Source organism: Ornithorhynchus anatinus, chromosome 1, assembly GCF_004115215.2.
Source record: "Ornithorhynchus anatinus isolate Pmale09 chromosome 1, mOrnAna1.pri.v4, whole genome shotgun sequence".
In the NCBI taxonomy this organism is placed as follows: domain Eukaryota; kingdom Metazoa; phylum Chordata; class Mammalia; order Monotremata; family Ornithorhynchidae; genus Ornithorhynchus; species Ornithorhynchus anatinus.
In genome coordinates, this window is record NC_041728.1 from 134,934,340 (window position 1) to 134,953,983 (window position 19,644).

A 19,644-nucleotide genomic window follows, 5' to 3' on the forward strand; every position below is an offset into this window, starting at 1 on the left:
GCGTCCCCTAATAACCCAACCGGGGACAGGTGGAGATACCAGGTTAGAATCTTATTTCCGGAGGTCGATTCATACAGGCGGATTGTTCGGGATCAATAATAATAATAATGTTGGTATTTGTTAAGCGCTTACTATGTGCAGGGCACTGTTCTAAGCGCTGGGGTAAATACAGGGTCATCAGGTTGTCCCTCATGAGGCTCACAGTCTTAATCCCCTTTTAACAGGAGTGGGGGCACTGAGGCACAGAGAAGTGAAGTGACTTGCCCACAGTCACCCAGCTGACAAGTGGCAGAGCCGGGATTCGAACCCATTACTTCTGACTCCCCAGCCCTTGCTCTTGCCACTGAGCCACGCTGCTTTCCCCCACCCTGATCACCTTTCTGTTCTGTTCCAGGTTAACAGCATTCCCCTAGAAAAATCCCGGCTCTGCCACTTGTCTGTAGTGTGACAGAAGCAGCTTGGCTCAGTGGAAAGAGCGCGGGCTTGGGAGTCAGAGGTCACGGGTTCTAATCCCAGCTCCTCCACTAGTCAGCTGTGTGACCTTGGGCAAGTCACTTAACTTCTCTGTGCCTCAGTTACCTCATCTGTCAAATGGGGATTAAAACTGTGAGCCCCACTTGGGACAACCTGATCACCTTGTATCGCCCAGCACTTAGAACAGTGCTTTGCACATAGTAAGCACTTAACAAATACCACAGTTTATTTTATTTTTCTTTGTGAATAAGTGAAGTGAATAAGCCTGCAAGCCCTATTGGTATATAAACTGTGTCCAAACTAATTGCCTTGTCAGAGAAGCAGCATGGCTCAGTGGAAAGAGCCCGGGCATGGGAGTCAGAGGTCATGGGTTCGAATCCCAGCTCTGCCACTTGTCAGCTGTGCGACTGTGGGCAAGTCACTTAACTTCTCTGTGCCTCAGTTACCTCATCTGTAAAATGGTTATTAAGACTGTGAGCCCCAACTGGGACAACCTAATTACCCTGTATTTACCCCAGCGCTTAGAACAGTCCTCTGCACATAGTAAGCGCTTAACAAATACCAACATTATTATTATGCTGTCAAGTCATCTCTGACCCATAGCGACACCACGGACACAACTCTCCCGGAACGCCCCGCTTCCATCTGCAATCGTTTTAGTAGTGGATCCAGAGAGTTTTCTTGGGCAAAATATGGAAGTGGTTTGACATTGCGCAGTCCAACCTAATCAGCTTATATCTATTCCAGGGCTGAGTCCCTGGCATGCAATAAGCGCTTAACAAATACCATAAAAAAGGGAAAATACGCTGCCCAGAGGGACCCTCCCTCTCCCTTTCAGAGACCACGAGCTGATGGGAGACGGGACAACTTACCTGTAACGGGAGCACAGGCTACTTCAGTCTGGATGGAGATCCCTGTATCCAAAGACTTGGAATCTGCCAGGAAAAATGAGCAAAAGATTCAGGTCTTGGGCAACTTGATACCTCTCAGACCCTATGGTGGGAGGACTGGCAGAATGGTATCTGTTAAGCACTTACTTTGTGCCAGGCACTGTTCAAAGCGCTGCTGTGGATACGAGCAAATGGGGTTGGACACAGTCCCTGTCCCACGTGGGGCTCGTAGTCTCAATCCCCATTTTCCAGATGAGGGATCTGAGGCACAGAGAAGGTCACATGGCAGACAAATGGTGGAGCCACGATTAGAACCCATGACCTTCTGACTCCAAGGCTTGTGCTCTATCCCCTACGTTATGCAGAAAGGCCTGAATGGTCCCCAGTCAATCAGGGGTATTTACTGAGCGTTTACTCTGTTAATCATTCATTCATTCATTCAATCTTGTTTATTGGGTGCTTACTGTGTGCACAGCAGTGTACTAAGCGCTTGGGAGAGTACAAAACAACAATAAACAGACACATTCCCTGCCCACCGTGACCTTAGAGTCTACAGGGGTAGACCGACATTAATATACATGACGTCTGTTTACTTGTTTTGATGTCTTCTCCCCGCTTCTAGGCTGTGAGCCCGTTGTGGGCAGGGATTGTCTCTCTTTGTTGTTAAATTGTACTTTCCAAGAGCTTAGTACAGTGCTCTGCACACAGTTAAGGCTCAGTAAATACGACTGAATGAATAAAAATGAATTATAGATATGGACAGAAGTGCCTTGGGACTGAGAGAGGGGTTAATAATTGGTGCAAATTCAAGTGCAAGGGCGACACAGAAGGGAGTGGAAGAAGACGAAAGGGAGTGGGAGAAGAGGCAATTCCCTCTTCCAGTCAGGTCCGGTCGGGGAATGCCTCTTCAACGAGGCTTTGAAGGCGGGAGGAGCGATCGGATGTCGGATAGGAAGGGGGAGGGTGCTCCAGGCCAGAGGCGGGCACAGAGAAGTCAAGTGACTTGCCCGAGGTCTCACAGCAGGAAAGTGGCAGGGCCAGGCTTAGAATCCAGGTCTCCTGACTCCCCGGGCCAGTGCTGTTTCCTCTAGGCCACGCTGATCTCCCCTCCCGCAAATCGCACAGCCCACGTGTTGAATTTGGAGAGACGTCGGTGCCGAGACAGGAGAGATGGAGGTACAGTCGGGAGGTTAGCATTGGAGGAGAAAAGTGTGCGGGCTGGGTTGGGGTAGGAAATCAGGGAGGTAAAAGAGAGGAGGGGGCAAGGCGACCGAGTGCCTCATTTGAGCTTAAAGCCCCTGGCTGAGGGAAATCCCTCCAGTGAGCCACGCGTTAGGGTGGACTGAGGAAAGGAAGGGTCCAGTGGTCTCCAAAGCCAAAGAAGGATAAGACCCACCTCCGCATCAAACCGAAACTCCTCACCGTCGGCTTTAAAGCCGTCAATCCCCTTGCCCCCTCCTACCTCACCTCGCTCTTCTCCTACTACAACCCAGCCCACACACTCTGCTCCTCTAATGCCAACCTACTCACCGTGCCCCGATCTCTTCTATCTCGCCGCGCACCTCTTGCCCACGTTCTGTCTCCGGCCTGAAAAGCCCTCCCTCTTCGTATCTGACAATGATCCTCCCCTCCTTCAAAACCTTATTGAAGGCACACCTCCTCCATGAGGCCTTCCCTGATGAAGCCCTCCTTTCCTCTTCTCCCACTTCCTTCTGGATCACCTTGACTTGCTCTTCTTATTCAACCTCCTTCCCAGCCCCACAGCACTTATGTGCATGCCACTTGTCAGCTGTGTGACCATGGGCAAGTCACTTCCCTTCTCTGTGCCTCAGTGACCTCATCTGTAAAATGGGGATTAACTGTGAGCCTCTTGTGGGACAACCTGATTACCCTGTATCTACCCCAGTGCTTAGAACAGTGCTCTGCACACAGTAAGTGCTTAACAAATACCAACATTATTATATCTGTAATTTTACTTATTTATATCGATGTCTGTCTACCCCTCTAGAATGTAAGTTCATCGTGGACCGGGAATGTGCCTGCTATATTGTACTCTCCGAAGCGCTTACTACAGTGTTCTACACAAAGTAAGTGCTCAATAAATACGATTGACTGACCGACTCCAGAGCCTTGCAGTCTGGCTTTCCCATAGATCTGAACACTCGGCCTTTATGGGCTCATCTCTGTTCATTGGGCTGGTGTTAGGTGGTCACCTCTATCTTAGGCTATGTTTAAGCAGCGTGACTCAGTGGAAAGAGCCCGTGCTTGGGAGTCAGAGGTCGTGGGTTCGAATCCCGGCTCTGCCGCTTGTCAGCTTTGTGACCGTGGGCAGGTCACTTCACTTCTCTGGGCCTCAGTTCCCTCATCTGTACAATGGGGATTTAAACTGTGAGCCCCACATGGGACAACCTGATCACCCTGTATCTCCCCCAGCACTTAGAACAGTGCTCTGCACATAGTAAGCGCTTAAACAAATACCAACATTATTATTATTACTAAGCGCTTACTATATGTCAAGCACTGTTCTAAGCGCTGGGGTTGATATAGGTTAATCAAGTGGGACACAGTCCCGGTCCCCCATGGGGCTCACAGTCAAGTAGGAGGGACAATAGGTATTCGATCCCCATTTCTCAGTTGAGGAATCCGAGGCACAGACAAGTGAAGTGACTTGCCCTGGGTCACATAGCGGGCAAGTGGTGGAGCTGGGATTAGAACCCAGGTCTTCTGGCTCCCAGGCCTTTGCTTCATCCTCTAGACCTCTCTGCTTATCTACATGTTCCTTCTTTATTACTTGGTGCTGGCCCCGTCCCCCTCATTAGGTTGTGAGAGCTGGGATCAGGACTTAATAAAGAGCTCTTCCCTGGCTTAATAATAATAAAAATAATAATAACAATGAGGTATCTGTTAAGCACTTACTGTGTATCAAGCAATATTCTAAGTACTGAGGTAGATACGGAGTAATCACGTTGGACCCAGCCCCTGTCCCACATGGGCCTCACAGTCTTAAAACTCATTTTACAGACGAGGGAACTGAGGCACAGAGAAGGGAAGTCACTTGCCCAAGGTCACACTGTAGAAAAGTGGTGGAGCCAGGATTAGAACCCAGGTCCTTCTGACTCCCAGGTCCATGGTCTACCCACAAGGCCTTGCTGCTCAGCTGGGTACCCCACACAATCCTTCCCAGCTCCCTGCTCTTTTGTGCCCAGGCCCATTCCTGAACCCCCCGTCCCTGTCCCGTCTTCCCAGAATGTCCACGGGGCCTCAGCATGGAGGATTCCGGAGTCTTGGGCTACATCGTCTAGCATAGACCACAGGCCTGGGAGTCAGAAGGTCATGAGTTCTAATCCCTGCTTCGCCACCTGTCTGCTGTGTGGCCTTGGGCAAGTCACTTCTCTGTGTACCTCACCTCAAATGGGAATTAAGACTGCGCAGGAGAGGGACTGCATCCAACCCGATTTACTTGTATCCACCCAGAGCTTAGTACAGTGTCTGGCACATAGTAAGCGCTTAACAAAAACCACCAGTATTATTATTATCATCAGCACCCCATGCTCGCTAGTGAAAAGAAATCCACTTTATCGTGGACTGCTTCCTGTAAACTACAAACTCTGTGTGGGCAAGGATCATCTCTACCAATTTCTTCTTAGACTTGGAGCCCCATGTGGGGCAGGACTGTGTCCAACCTAACTTGTAATAATAATGTTGGTATTTATTAAGCGCTTACTATGTGCAGAGCACTGTTCTAAGCACTGGGGTATACAGGGTAATTAGGTTGTCCCACGTGAGGGTCACAGTCTTAATCCCCATTTTACAGATGAGGGAACTGAGGCACAGAGAAGTGAAGTGACTTGACCACAGTCACCCAGCTGACAAGTGGCAGAGCCGGGATTCGAACCCATGACCTCTGACTCCCAAGCCCGGGCTCTTTCCACTGAGCCAAAAACCCAACACTTAGAACAGTGTTTGACACAGAATAAGTTGCTGAGCCAATGCCATAAAAAAATTCGATTGCATTGCACTTTCCCCAGCGCTTAGTACAGTGCTCTGCACAGTAAGCGCTCAATAAATACCACATGGCTTCATCAGAGAAAGGAAGATACGCTGCCAGCCCCGAGTTCCAAGCACCAAAGAGGCTGACACCCTCTGCCTCTTTAGTCTCCCCAAAAAGAGAAGAAATACCTCTCCAAATTCAACCCACGGGGCTTGCGATTTGGGGGAAGGGGAGATCAGCATGGCCTAGTGGAAATAGGACTGAACGGAGTCAGGAGACCTGGGTCCTAAACCCGACTCTACCACTTTCCTGCGGTGAGACCTTGGGCAAGTCACTTCCCTGTGCCTCTGTTTCCTCATCTGTAAAACAGGGGTGCGATACCTATTTTCTCTCCCACTAAAAACCGTGAGCTCCACGTGAGACAGGCACTGTGTTTGATCAACCCATCATCAGCTCCACAGGATTTATGTCCATATGCTTAACATTGATTTACGTTAATATCTGTCACCCCCTCTACTCCGTAAACTCCTTAAAGGCAGGGGATGTGCCTATCAATTCTCTTACACTGTACTCTCCCAAGCAATTAGTAGAGTGCTCTTCACACACTAAGCGCTCAATATATATGACTGATTTATTATCCTGTATCTACCCCAGCACCTAATACGCTGCTCTGCACACAGTAAGCGCTCAATAAATACAATTGATTATCCTGAATCTACCCTAGCACCTAGTACAGAGCTCTGCACACAGTAAGCACTCCATGAATGCGACTATCCTGTATCTACCCCAGCACCTCGTACAGTGTTCTTCTGTACACAGTGAGCGCTCAATAAATACAACTGATTGATTATCCTGTATCTACCCTAGCACCCAGTACAGTGCTCTGCACACAGTAAGTACTCAATGAACATGATCTATTGATTATCTCGAATCTATCCCAGCACGTAGTACAGAGCTCTGCACATTGTAAGTGCTTAACCCCTCGATTACGATATTATCATTATAATTATATTATTATTATCTTATGTCGTTATTATCTATTATCTACTGTGATTATTATTATTCTCTGGGTCCAATAGATGCAGTTTGGCCCGGTTTACCAATTTGGGAAATACTGGAACCCGGCCTCTGGGAGTCGGGCGATGGCTGGCAGGTCTTGCGTTTGAAGGACATGAAGAGGTGCTGACAAAGTTCTTCAGGAATGTCCACCTCCAAGTACGTCCTCATGAAGAGCTGGAATCCTTCATAGTCAATGGGCTGAGGAGGGAAAGAGAGACAAGTCCGTTAGCAGGGAAAGGAGAGAGAGAGAGAGGAAGAAAGAGAGAGGCGTGAGAGACCATGGAAGGTAGATGAGGAACAGAAAAAGAAGAGGCGCTGGGGGACAGAAAAGAAGGAGATTTTGTTGACAAATCTGTGATGTTTGGACTTGACATAGGCGTGGTGTGGGGGTTGGAGAAACAGAATAACGTAGTCAAGGCTGGAACCCAAGAAAGCACAGTTCGGTAGGTTTTGGACTGTGAAAGGAAAGCGATGATAGTGGGTTAGTTACTGATTAAAGCTCTCCAGTCAAAAGGAGAAGAGAGTCGGGCACTCAGGAGCTCGGCTGCTAGAAGGGAAAGAGGGGAGACGGAGACTTTTGGAATTAAAGTGCAGGAAGGTAGATGAAAAATGGCAATATAGTGATCTTCTAGGATGCCTGGGATCTGCTTTTTCCCTTTGGGGAAACGATCCGCCCTCCCTTTGCGTCTGGTGATTTTCTGGTGCCGGTGTTGGGGGATGGTGAGTACTGATGTCTTCAGAGTATGAAGAACCAACCAACCGGTTGGGAAGGAGGAGAGAGTAACTCCGTTCCTCCCTTTCCCTTTAATAAATCAAGAAGGCTATGAATTTTTCGCTGCAACAGCCAACTGACTGAGGAACTGATGCCAAGGCAATTTACTCCCGGGCCGGGGCTTTTGATAACAACTGTAGCGCGGGCTGTCTCCCGGCCAGTGTGTTCTGACTACCCAGTCACGGGTCCGTCCCTCCGGCCTCCCCACCAGGGACGTCGGCACCCAGGAGAATGTCGTTCTCCCGGACACTTCAGTCGGAGCCGGGCCGTGAGGGCCGCAGTCCATAAAACACCAAACACAAACAGCAGTTGGCAGGTCATTCGTCCTTGCCTGGGATTTGGATGGCATCGGTTGGACCGGATTCTTTAGGAAATGGACACACGCCCTGGGAATTGTTTGCCATCCAGGCCTTAGGAAGAAAAGTAATGAGAAAAATTACACCTTAGAGTCGCAGTGCTACTTTTCTCCAAAAAAGCTCGGAGCTTCAGATTGCACCAGGGGTTGTCACCCTGGGAACTGCATATACAGTACCGTCGTTGTGGTGGAATAATAATAATAATGATGATGGTATTTGTTAAGCGCTTACTATGTGCCAAGCACTGTTCTAAGCACTGGGGTAGATACAAAGGAATCAAGTTGTCCCACGTGGGGCGCACAGTCTTCAACCCAATTTTACAGATGAGTAACAGGCAGAGAGAAGTTAAATAGCTTGCCTAAGGTCACGGAGCAGACAAGAAATGTGGCTTATGGGTTTGGGACTTAGATTCTTTGAGTTTTGAGGTCAGGTGACTGGTACTTACCCACCCACATCCCCACAGTCCTCTTTTTTCTTTCATAGACGCTACTTATTAAGCACTTACTCTGTACCAGGAATGTACTCAGGGCCAGGGCGGATAGAAGCTAAGCGGGTTGGACACAGTCCCTGCCCCACATGGGGCTCCCAGTCTTAATACCCATTTTGCAGATAAGGTAAGTGAGACACAGAAAAATTAAGTGGCTGGCCCAAGGTCACCCAGCAGACAAGTGGCAGAGCCGGAATTAGAACTCAGGTCCTTCTGACGCCCAGGCCCCGGGCTGTATCTATTAGACCGTGCTGCTGCTTCTTCAAGGCGGGGGACGGTCCCGTGGAGGGGATACTGAGCGTGCCGACTGACTGGAGTGTCTCCCGGGGGATTCCGTACATCTCCTCATCCTCTGCCATTTCCCTTATCTCTAATTTATTTTATTGCCGGCCTCTCCCTCTAGACTGTGTCTCTGTCATTTCTACTATATTATATTGTACTGTCCCAGGAGCTTACTACAGTGCTCTGCATCCAGCGAGTGCTCGATAAATACCATTAAATGATTGACTGATCATTTGCCACAGGAGTAAATTAGTCCCTACTCACGTTTAGTTCCCCAACTGGACTGTAAGTTCCTTTTGGGCAGAAAATGTGTTTACCAATTCTGTTCTATTGGACTGCACACAATGAGCACTCAATCAATACGACCGACTGATTGACTGTGTCCCACCTGATTAACTCGTATCTACCCCAGTGCTTAGAACTGTGCTTGGCACAAAGTAAGCGCTTAACAAGTACCATAAGTATCACTACTATTTTTACTGATATTGTCTCCCCCTTCACCACCCCTCAGCTAAGCCCCCTTCCCCCCACCTTCCCTCTGCTCCTCCCCCTCTCCCTTCCCCTCCCCTCAGCACTGTGCTCCTCCACTCAATTGTTTATATTTTTATTACCAGATTTATTTTGTTAATGAGATGTACATCACCTTAATTCTATTTACTGCTATTGTTTTAATGAGATGTACATCCCCTCGATTCTATTTATTGCTATTGTTTTTGTCTGTCTGCCTCCCCCGATTAGACAGTAAGCCCGTCAATGGGCAGGGACTGTCTCTATCTGGTGCCGACTTGTACATTCCAAGCGCTTAGTACAGTGCTCTGCACATAGAAAGCTCTCAATAAATACTATTGAATGAATGAATTAGCATTTGCTTCCAAATGACTTTTGGGCAGAGAATGTATATTCTAATTCTGTTCTGTTATACTGCACACTCTAAGCACTCAAACAATAGAGAAGTACTATGGCCTAGCGGATAGACCACATGCCTGGGAGTCAGAAGGACCTGAGTTCTAATCCCAGCTCTGCTACATGCCTACTGTGTGACCTTGGGCAAGTCACTTCTCTGCGTCTCTCAGTTCCCTCATCTGTAAAATGGGGATTAGGGCTGTGAGCCCCATGTGGGACAGGGACTGTGTCCAACCTGATTACCTTGTATCTACCCCAGCATTTAGAACAGTGCCTGGCACATAGTAAGCGCTTAACAAATGCTATTATTATTATATCAGTAGAGAAGCAGCGTGGCTCAGTGGAAAGAGCACGGGTTTAGGAGTCAGGGGTCATGGGTTCTAATCTCTGCTCCCTGCTGTCAGCTGTGGGACTGTGGGCGAGTCACTTCACTTTTCGGCGCCTCAGCGACCTCATCTGTAAAATGGGGATGAAGACTGTGAGCCTCATGTGGGACAACGTGATTACCCTGTATCTCCCCCAGCACTTGGAACAGTGCTCGACACGTAGCAAGCGCCGTTAGACTGTAAGCCCGTCAATGGGCGGGGATTGTCTCCATCTGTTGCCGACTCGTCCATTCCAAGCGCTTAGTACAGTGCTCTACACATACTAAGCGCTCAAGAAATACTATTGAATGAATGAACAAATACCAACGTTATTATTATTATTATTATTACCATTGATTGATCTATCGTTAGGATTTGCTTCCTCTTCTCTGATTGGCCACCAGAGGGGGATAGCAAACAGCTGAGAGGATAGGATTCCGTTCATTCAATAGTATTTATTGAGCGCTTACTATGTGCAGAGCACTGTACTAACCGCTTGGAATGTACATATCGGCAACGGATAGAGACAGTCCCTGGCCAATGACGGGCTGGTTGGTCCTGCCACCTTCCAACGCTTCATTCATTCATTCAATCGCATTTATTGAGCGCTTACTGTGTGCAGAGCACTGTACTACTACTAATGATAATGTTGGTATTTGTTAAGCGCTTACTATGTGCCGAGCACTGTTCTAAGCGCTGGGGGAGATACAGGGTCATCAGAGTGTCCCATGTGAGGCTCACAGTCTTCATCCCCATTTTACAAAGGAGGGAACTGAGGCCCAGAGAAGTGAAGTGACTCGCCCACAGTCACACAGCTGACAAGTGGCGGAGCCAGGAATCGAACCCACGACGTCTGACTCCCACGCTCGGACGCTTTCCACTGAGCCACGCTGCTCCTCTAAGCACTTGGAGAGTACTATGTGACTGCGGGCAAGTCACTTAACTTCTCTGTGCCTCAGTTACCTCATCTGTAAAATGGGGATTAACAGTGAGCCTCACGTGGGAAACAACCTGATGACCCTGTATCTACCCCAGCGCTTAGAACAGTGCTCTGCAAATAGTAAGCGCTTAACAAATACCAACATTATTATTACAATTCAGCAATAAAGAGAGACAATCCCTACCCACACGCGGCTGACAGTCTAGAAGCGGGGGAGACAGACATCAAAACGAGTAAACAGGCATCAATATAAACGGAATTATAGATATACACGTGTCAAAACAAGTGAACGGGCATCAGTATAAATAGAATTATAGATATATACAAAAGTGCTGTGGGGCGGGGAGAGTGGGGAAGAGCAAAGGGAGCGAGTCGAGGTGACGAGGAAGGGAGGGGGAACTGAGGAAAAGGGGGGATTAATCCTACAGTTGGGGCCTGGCACCGGACAGAAACAAATCCAGTCAGGGAAGCAGCCTACTGTAAGGGTGAGCCAAGGATGATGCTTAGAAAAAAAAAATTGAAAAATGAGACTTGTTACATGTTTACTATGAGCCACGCACTTTTCTAAGTGCAGAGGTAGATGTGAGTTAATCAGGATGGACACTGTCCCTGTCCCACATGGGGCTCACAGTCTCAATCCCCATTTTAGAGATGAAGGAGCTGAGTTCCAGAGAAGTGAAGTGACTTGCCCAAGGTCAAGTGGCAGAACCGAGATCAGAACCCAAGATCTTCTGACTCCCAGGCCCGGACTCTAGCCACGATGCCATGCTGCTTCTCAGCAGCCTGAATGAAGGACAGAGGTGAGTCAGTCAGTCGATCATATTTATCGAGCGCTTATTGTATGCAGGGCACTGTACTAAGCGCTTGGGAGAGTACGATTTCCGGTGGATTTCAGGAGGGCCCAGGAGGAGCCGGACTCCATCCGGGACAGTCCGAGAAACTGCAGGGATTCGAGTGATTGTCAGGGAAGGGAAGGAAGAGAAGGGGGAAAGGGCAAGAAGGGGAAGGTGGCAATGAGCTCGTTATGGGCAGGGGACCTGTCTGCTAATTCTGTCCATTTGTTCAATTGCATTTATTGAGTGCTTACTGTGTGCAAAGTACTGTACTAAGCGCTTGGGAGAGTACAATATAACAACAGAAACATTCCTGCCCACGACAAACTCACGGTCTAGAGGGGGAGACAGACAATATAAATAAATAACTAAATTACAAATCTATGCAGATAATAATAATAATAATGTTGGTATTTGTTAAGCGCTTCCTATGTGCAGAGCACTGTTCTAAGCGCTGGGGTAGATACAGTGTAATCGGGTTGTCCCACGTGAAGCTCACAGTTAATCACCATTTTACAGATGAGGTCACTGAGGCACAGAGAAGTGAAGTGACTCGCCCACAGTCACCCAGCTGACAAGTGGCAGAGCCGGGAGTCGAACTCATGACCTCTGACTCCAAAGCCCAGGATACGTACGTATGTGCTGAGGGGATGGGAGGGAATATGAATTAAGGAGCAAGTAAGAGCGGTGCAGAAAGGAGTGGGAGAAGAGGAAAGGAGGGCTTAGTCGGGGAAGGCTGTTAGGAGGAGATGCACCTTCAGTAAGGTTTTGAAATGGGGGAGAGCAATTATCTGTCTGATATGAGGAGGGAGGTCGTTCCAGGCCAGAGATAGGAGAAACAGCGTGGCTCAGTGGAAAGAGCCCGGGCTTGGGAGTCAGAGGTCATGAGTTCGAATCCCGGCTCTGCCACTTGTCAGCTGGGTGACTGTGGGCGAGTCACTTCACTTCTCGGTGCCTCAGTTCCCTCATCTGTAAAATGGGGATTAACTGCGAGCCTCACGTGGGACGACCCGACGACCCTGTATCTACCCCAGCGCTTAGAACAGTGCTCGGCACATAGTAAGCGCTTAACGAATACCAACATTATTATTATTATGCGGGCGAGAGGTCAGCGGTGAGAGAGAGGCGATCGAGGCGCAGTGAAAAGGTTAACATTAGAGGAGTTCAGTGAGTAGGCTGGGTTGTAGTAGGAGAGTAGCAAGGTGAAGTAGGAGGGGGCAAGGGGATTAAGTGCTTTAAAGCTAATGGGGAGGAGTTTTTGTCTGATGTGGAAGTGGATGGGCAACCATGGGAGTTTCTTGAGGAGTGCTGTATCATACTCTCCCAAGTGCTTAGTACGTAGTACTCTGCACATAGTAAGCACTCAATAGATTCCATTGATTGATTGAGAGGCATCCGCTTTAAAGAGAAGCATCTTTAAAGAGAAGCATCAGAGAAGCAGCGTGGCTCAGTGGAAAGAGCCCGGGCTTGGGAGTCAGGGGTCACGGGTTCGAATCCCGGCTCCGCCGCTCATCAGCTGTGTGTGACTTTGGGTAAGTCACTTAACTTCTCTGTGCCTCAGCTACCTCATCTGTAAAATGGGGATGAAAACTGGGAGCCCCTTTGTGGGACAACCTGATCACCTTGTATCCCCCCAGCGCTTAGAACAGTGCTTTGCACATAGTAAGCGCTTAACAAATACCACCATTATTATTATTATTAAAATATTCAGCTAATCCAGCCTTACTCAGAAAACTCACTTCAGTCTAACCCCACCCACTCTACTAAAATGAAAGCATCCCGGGGTCAGTGTCACAAAAGCACACTGATAACCGGATCGTGGACATTTTCAGGAAATACTCCAAGAAAACAGCAACACATATGAACCACTATTTTATACGTAGATGTATATAAATGTATTTTATATTACAAAGCATAATAAAGATTAGTTGGGATCAGCTAAGTGGAACTCACAGCGCTTGAGTTGGAACGTTGGAGCTGGTAACAAAGTGGTTGATTATACTTAGAGAACCTGGATTTGGCCCGTGGGGAAAATGACTTGTTCACCCGGTCGACGGGGCAGCTGGATGGGCATCAGCGAGAAGAGAGTGACCAGGTAGGACTAAACCTTCGAGACTCCGAACGGACATAATAATAATAATGTAATGTTGGTATTTTTTAAGCTCTTACTATGTAGAGCACTGTTCTATGCGCTGGGGGAGATACAGGGTCATCAGGTCGTCCCACGTGAGGCTCACAGTTAATCCCCATTTTACAGATGAGGTAACTGAGGAACAGAGAAGTGAAGTGACTTGCCCACAGTCACACAGCTGACAAGTGGCAGAGCCGGGAGTCGAACCCATGACCTCTGACTCCGAAGCCCAGGCTCTTTCCACTGAGCCACGCTGCTTAAGGGAGGATCTGCTGAATCCATTTGCCATCCTCTTTTCTTAATCATCTGGATGGGTAATCGGGAAAAAGTAATAATAATACTAATTGTGGTATTCGTTAAGTGCGTACTATGTGCCAGGCACTATACTAAGCGCAGGGATGGATACAAGCCAATTGGGTTGGAAGACGGTCCCTGTCCCATGTGGGGTTCACAGTCTCAATCCCCTTTTTATAGATGAGGTCACTGAAACTCAGAGAAGTGAAATGACTTGCCCTAGGTCACACAGCAGACAAGTGGCAGAGCCAGGATTAGAACCCATGACTTTCTGACTCCCAGACCTGTGCTCCATTCACTACGCCACCCTGCTTCTCTAAAAGTAGTCTTGGCCTGGGAATCAGAGGACCTGGGTTCTAATCCCAGCTCTGCCACTTGTGACCTCGGGCATGTCACTTATCTGCTCTGGGTTCAGTTTATCTGAAAATGGGGATTCAATCCTACTCCCTCCTACTTAGAGCATGAGCCCCTCGTGGGGCAGGGACTGTAGCCAACCTGATTATCTTATATCTACCCCGTACAGTGCTTGGCACACAGTGTGCGCTTAACAAGCACCTTTATTATTAAAGTAGAATTTTTTTCCCCTGAGAAATCTGTAAAATTATAATCCCATAAAATGCGAGAGGGAGGCGAGGACACGTGTGCGGGGAGAGCATTCCGAAGACTATGAGAAAAGTGACAAGACAGCACTTGAGCCAGATCCTTAAGTTGATCAATGGTATCTATTGAGTGCTTACTATGTGCAGAGCAGTGTACTAAGCGCTTGGGAGAGTACAATGCAACAGAGTTCGGCTCATTCCCTGCCCACAACGAACTTACGGCCTAGAGATTTCAGTGACGTAGAAGTTCTTAGTTTTCAGATGGGGCTTGCTCACCCCGCACCCCGCTACCTACAGCCTTATCTCCCACGGTCGGAGATGACGCTGGATAACCCCAAGAGCCCGCTTTGTTCATCACATTTCAATAATTAGTCTCTGGGCCTTAGAACTGCCATTTCGGAACTCCAGAAACCACCTCCTTCCTCACCCACTTAGCAACTTCCCTCACTCACGGACTAATTTGTTTTTCAACAAGAAATTTTCATCAGTAATTAGCCATTACACTGACTGCAAAATAAGCCTCCACTTCCCCGACCCAGCCTGAATACATTCCACCTACTGTACGTCAATTATAGGGCAGAATAGAAATCAAATTGCTGGAATAAAACATTGTTCCCAAGGACAGGGGTAGGGTGACACACGCAGAAGAGGGTGGGAGACAATACGCCCCACCTGTGAGATTTACGCCGAGAGATTGTGCTAACTGCCTACCTCATTTCCCATTTTGTTTTCTCTCCTTTCACCCTCTCAGCAGCCCCCGCTTGGGGGCTTCAATACGGTGTTTCCCACCTACACGTTATCCTCCGGAGAAATACGTTTTTTAGTTGGTCTCCCCATGCTTGCTCTTTCCTTCATTCCAATTTGTGTCCTTTTGCTTTCTGATCCTGCGACGTTCCTCAATAGTCTGGGAAAGCTCTCCTTCCCCTTCTCTCAATATAGGGAACGCCTCAATCGGCTTCTCTAGAAGTCACTCTTCTCTACTGGATGCAAAGGAAATGTTCTTAATCTCTGCTTAGTTCTAGCCCCTTAAAACTTTTACCTCTTCCTCCCCATCGGTAATTTTGTTAAGCGCTTACTATGTGCAGAGCACCGTTCTAAGCGGTGGGGGAGATACAGGGTTATCAGGTTGTCCCACGTGGGGCTCACGGTCTTCATCCCCACTTGACAGATGAGGGAACTGAGGCACCGAGAAGTGAAGTGACTTGCCCACAGTCACACAGCTGACAAGTGACGGAGCAGGGATTCGAACCCTCTGACTCCCAAAGCCCGGGCTCTTTCCACTGAGCCACGCTGCTTCCCAGCCCGTAATCGAAGTCCAGAGCCATCTCCAAACAGCGGGAATGGCCAGGGCTACCGAGCTGCTTCTAAAGGCCTAGTCCAGGATCTGTAATAGGCCCTAGAGTGAGAGAAATTATAATAATATATGGTATTTGTTAAGCGCTTACATGTGCCAGCCACTGTTCTAAACGCTGGGGTAGATACCGGGTAACCCCATTGAACACAGTCCCTGACTTACACAGGGCTCACAGTCTTAATTCTCATTTTACAGATGAGGGGATTGAGGCCCAGAGAAGTGAAGTGACTTGTCCAAGGAAACACAGCAGTGAAGGGGTGGAGCCGGGATTAGAAGGAAGAGGAAATCGAATTCATTCATTCATTCATCCAATAGTATTTATGGAGCACTTACTAGGTGCAGAGCACTGTACTAAGCGCTTGGAATGGACAAATCGGTAACAGATAGAGACGGTCCCTGCCCTTTGACGGGCTTACGGTCTAATCGGGGGAGACGGACAGACGGGAACGATGGCGATAAATAGAATCGAGGGGAAGAACATCTCGTTAAAGCAATAGCAAATAGAATCAGGGTGATGTACATCTCATTAACAAAATAAATAGGGTGATGAAGATATAGACAGTCGAGCGGACGAGTACGGTGCTGAGGGGAGGGGACGGGAGAGGGGGAGGAGCAGAGGGAAAGGGGGGAGAAGAGGGTTTAGCTGTGGAGAGGTGAGGTGGGGGGGGTAGAGGGAGCAGAGGGAAAAGGGGAGCTCAGTCTGGGAAGGCCTCCTGGAGGAGGTGAGTAGGTTTGGGTGAGTGGCATCATGGTGACACAGGGGAAAACAGAGACGGAGGACGGGGGGGGGGGGGGGGTGGTCCTGATAATGCCCTTGACCTTTGCAGGTGGGAGAGCAGGTTTCCAGTGACAAGCAGCGTAGTCTTTTGGATACAGCACATGCCTGGGAGTCAGAAGGACCACGGGTCTAATACCAACTCTGCCACGCGTCTGCTGGGTTACCTAGCACATGTCCCTTCGCTTTTTTGGGCCTCAATTCCCTCCTCTGTAAAATGGGGATTAAGACTGTGAGCCCCATATGGGACAGGGACTGTGTCCAACCTGATTAGCTTGCATCATCGCCGGTGCTTAGTATAGAGCCTGGCACATAAGTGCTTAATAAATGCCATAAAAATTAAAAAGTGAGAAAATGTTAGAGCATTTTTAAACCACAACATAATCAGTTACGCATCAGATGACCTATATAATAACAATGTTGGTATTTGTTAAGCGCTTACTGTGTGCCAAGCACTGTTCCAAGTGCTGGGGTAGATACAGAGCAGGGTGTCCCACGTGGGACTCATAGTCTTAACCCTCATTTTACAGATGAGGTAACTGAGGCACCGAGAAGTTAAGTGATTTGCCCAAAGTCACCCAGCTGAGACGTGGAGGAGCCGGAATTAGAACCCATGACCCCTGACTCCTAAGCCTGTGCTCTTTCCACTGAGCCACGCTGTATGGTGCTGATTAAAGGCAGTCTGTGAAGACGTTGCACGGGTCTGGGAGTCAGAGAAATTTGTCTGCTGCGTGACCTTGAGAAGCAGCGTGGCTCAGTGGAAAGAGCCCGGGCTTGGGAGTCAGAGGTCATGGGGTTGAATCCCGGCTCCGCCACTTGTCAGCCGTGTGACTGTGGGCAAGTCACTTAACTTCTCTGGGCCTCAGTTACCTCATCTGCAAAATGGGGATTAACTGTGAGCCTCACGTGGGACAACCTGATGACACCGTATCTACCCCAGCGCTTAGAAAAGTTCTCTGCACCTAGTTAGCGCTTAACAAATACCAACAAATATCAACATTAAGACACTTCATTTCTCTGTGCCTCATCTGAAAAATGGGCATTAAATTCTTCTCCCTCTGACTTAGACTGTGAGACGGGGACTGAGTCCAAACTGAAAGTCCTGTATCTACCCGAGCGCTTAGTATGGTGCCTGGCAAATGGTAAGCATTTAATAATTACTACGAGAAAAAGAAGGAGTTTTTATTTTTCACTAAAACATCTAGGTATCTCATAAAAGTAGACGAGGTTTGGTTTGACAAGTAACCACAGGCCTCTACCCCGAGGTAGATGGTTCAGTGACCGAAAACACCATGTCCTACTGTCCTACCTTTAGCTCTTCGCTGATTACTACCTCATTTCCTCTTCTCCCACTCCATTCTGTGTCCACCTTTTTTATGGCATTTGTTAATCGCTTACTCTGTGCCAGTCACTGCACTAAGCGCTGGGTGGGAAGCAGCGTGGCTCAGTGAAAGAGCTTGGGCTTCGGAGTCAGAGGTCATGGGTTCGACTCCCGGCTCTGCCACTTGTCAGCTGCGTGACTGTGGGCAAGTCACTTCACTTCTCTGTGCCTCAGTTCCCTCATCTGGAAAATGGGGATGAAAACTGTGAGCCCCACGTGGGACAACCTGATTCCCCTGTGTCTACCCCAGCGCTTAGAACAGTGCTCTGCACATAGTAAGCGCTTAACAAATACCAACATTATTATTATTATTATTATTCTCTGTGCCTCAGTTACCTCATCTGTAAAATGGGGATTAACTGTGAGCCTCACGTACCCTTTATCTACCCCAGCGCTTAGAACAGTGCTTGGCACATAGTAAGCGCTTAACAAATACCAACATTATTATTATTATTATTATTATAGACACGAGATAATCAGGTTGTATGCAGTCCCTGTCCCACATGGGCTCTCGGTCTTAGTCCCCATTTACAGATAAGGTAACCAGGCACAGAGGAAATGAAATGACCTGTCCAAGATCACACGGCAGACAAACGGAGGAGCCGAGATTAGAACCCAGGGCCTTCTGACTCCCAGGCCCACTAGATCATGCTGCTTCTCATCCTTGGATTTGCACCCTTTATTCACCCCCTCCCTCAGCCCCATAGCATTTAGGTTCATATTTATATGAATGTCTGTCTCCCCCTCTAGACTGAAAGCTCGCCGTGGGCAGGGAACATATCTTCCAACTCTGTTATATTGTACTCTCCCAAGCGCCTAGTACAGTGGTCCTCATCCAGCAAGCGCTCGATAAATACCATTGATCGATGGATAGGTCACCTGGCGTTATGCCGGGGAGGTCAGGGAGGTGGGGGAGTTCTGTTCAGACTTGCTTTCCAGAGCCAAATCATCCCCTGCAAGGGGATAGGTCGATCAATCGATAATAATAGTAATAATGTTGGTATTTGTTAAGCGCTTACTATGTGCAGAGCACTGTTCTAAGCGCTGGGGTATACAAGGTAATCAGGTTGTCCCACGTGAGGCTCACAGTCTTCATCCCCATTTTACAGAGGAGGTCACTGAGGCACAGAGAAGTGACTTGCCCAAAGTCACACAGCTGACAAGAGGCAGCGCCGGCATTCGAACCCATGACCTCTGACTCCCAAGCCCGGGCTCTTTCCACTGAGCCACGGGATGGTATTTATTGAGCTCTCACTATGAGCAAAGCACTATGCTAAGCACTTGGGACTGTAAAATGCAACAGAATCGGCAGACACGTCTCCCGTCCGTAACGAGCTTCAGTCTAGAAGGGGAGACGGACATTAATGCGAATGAATAAGTAACGGACAGACGGATACACCAGGTAGCAACTGAAAGGCTAATGAGGGAAGCTTCTCACCTGTTCTGGATTATACTTGGACAGGACCCCATCTCCGTGGAATTCTTCCAAAACGTCCTTCAGCTTCTTGGTGGAATCTAGGGAGACAACAGCCCAAGAGACCCTGGTCAGCAAACTGAAGAAGCAAGAGTTAGGTGGAGAAGCAGTGTGGCCTAGTGGAAAGAGCACAGGCCTGGCAGTCAGAGGACCTGGGTTCTAATCCCGGCTCTGCCACTTGTCTGTTGTGTGACCCTGGGCAGGTCACTCCACTTCTCTGTACCTCATCTGTAAAATGGGGATTATGACTGTGAGCCCCAAGTGGGAAATGGACTGTGTCCAAA

The 19,644-nt window shown here is 48.5% G+C and overlaps 1 protein-coding gene across 1 annotated transcript in view; it reads right to left on the minus strand.

The window, feature by feature from the left end:
* DGKG (diacylglycerol kinase gamma) overlaps positions 1 to 19,644 on the minus strand; it is a 340,544-nt gene that overhangs the window by 252,346 nt on the left and 68,554 nt on the right. Inside the window, exons 3-5 of the mRNA XM_029061465.1 lie at positions 19,325 to 19,401; positions 6,456 to 6,612; positions 1,347 to 1,409 (exon numbers count right to left, since the gene is read on the minus strand). Of these exons, the coding sequence (XP_028917298.1) occupies positions 1,347 to 1,409; positions 6,456 to 6,612; positions 19,325 to 19,401 (297 nt within the window). The remainder of the gene's footprint in view (positions 1 to 1,346; positions 1,410 to 6,455; positions 6,613 to 19,324; positions 19,402 to 19,644) is intronic.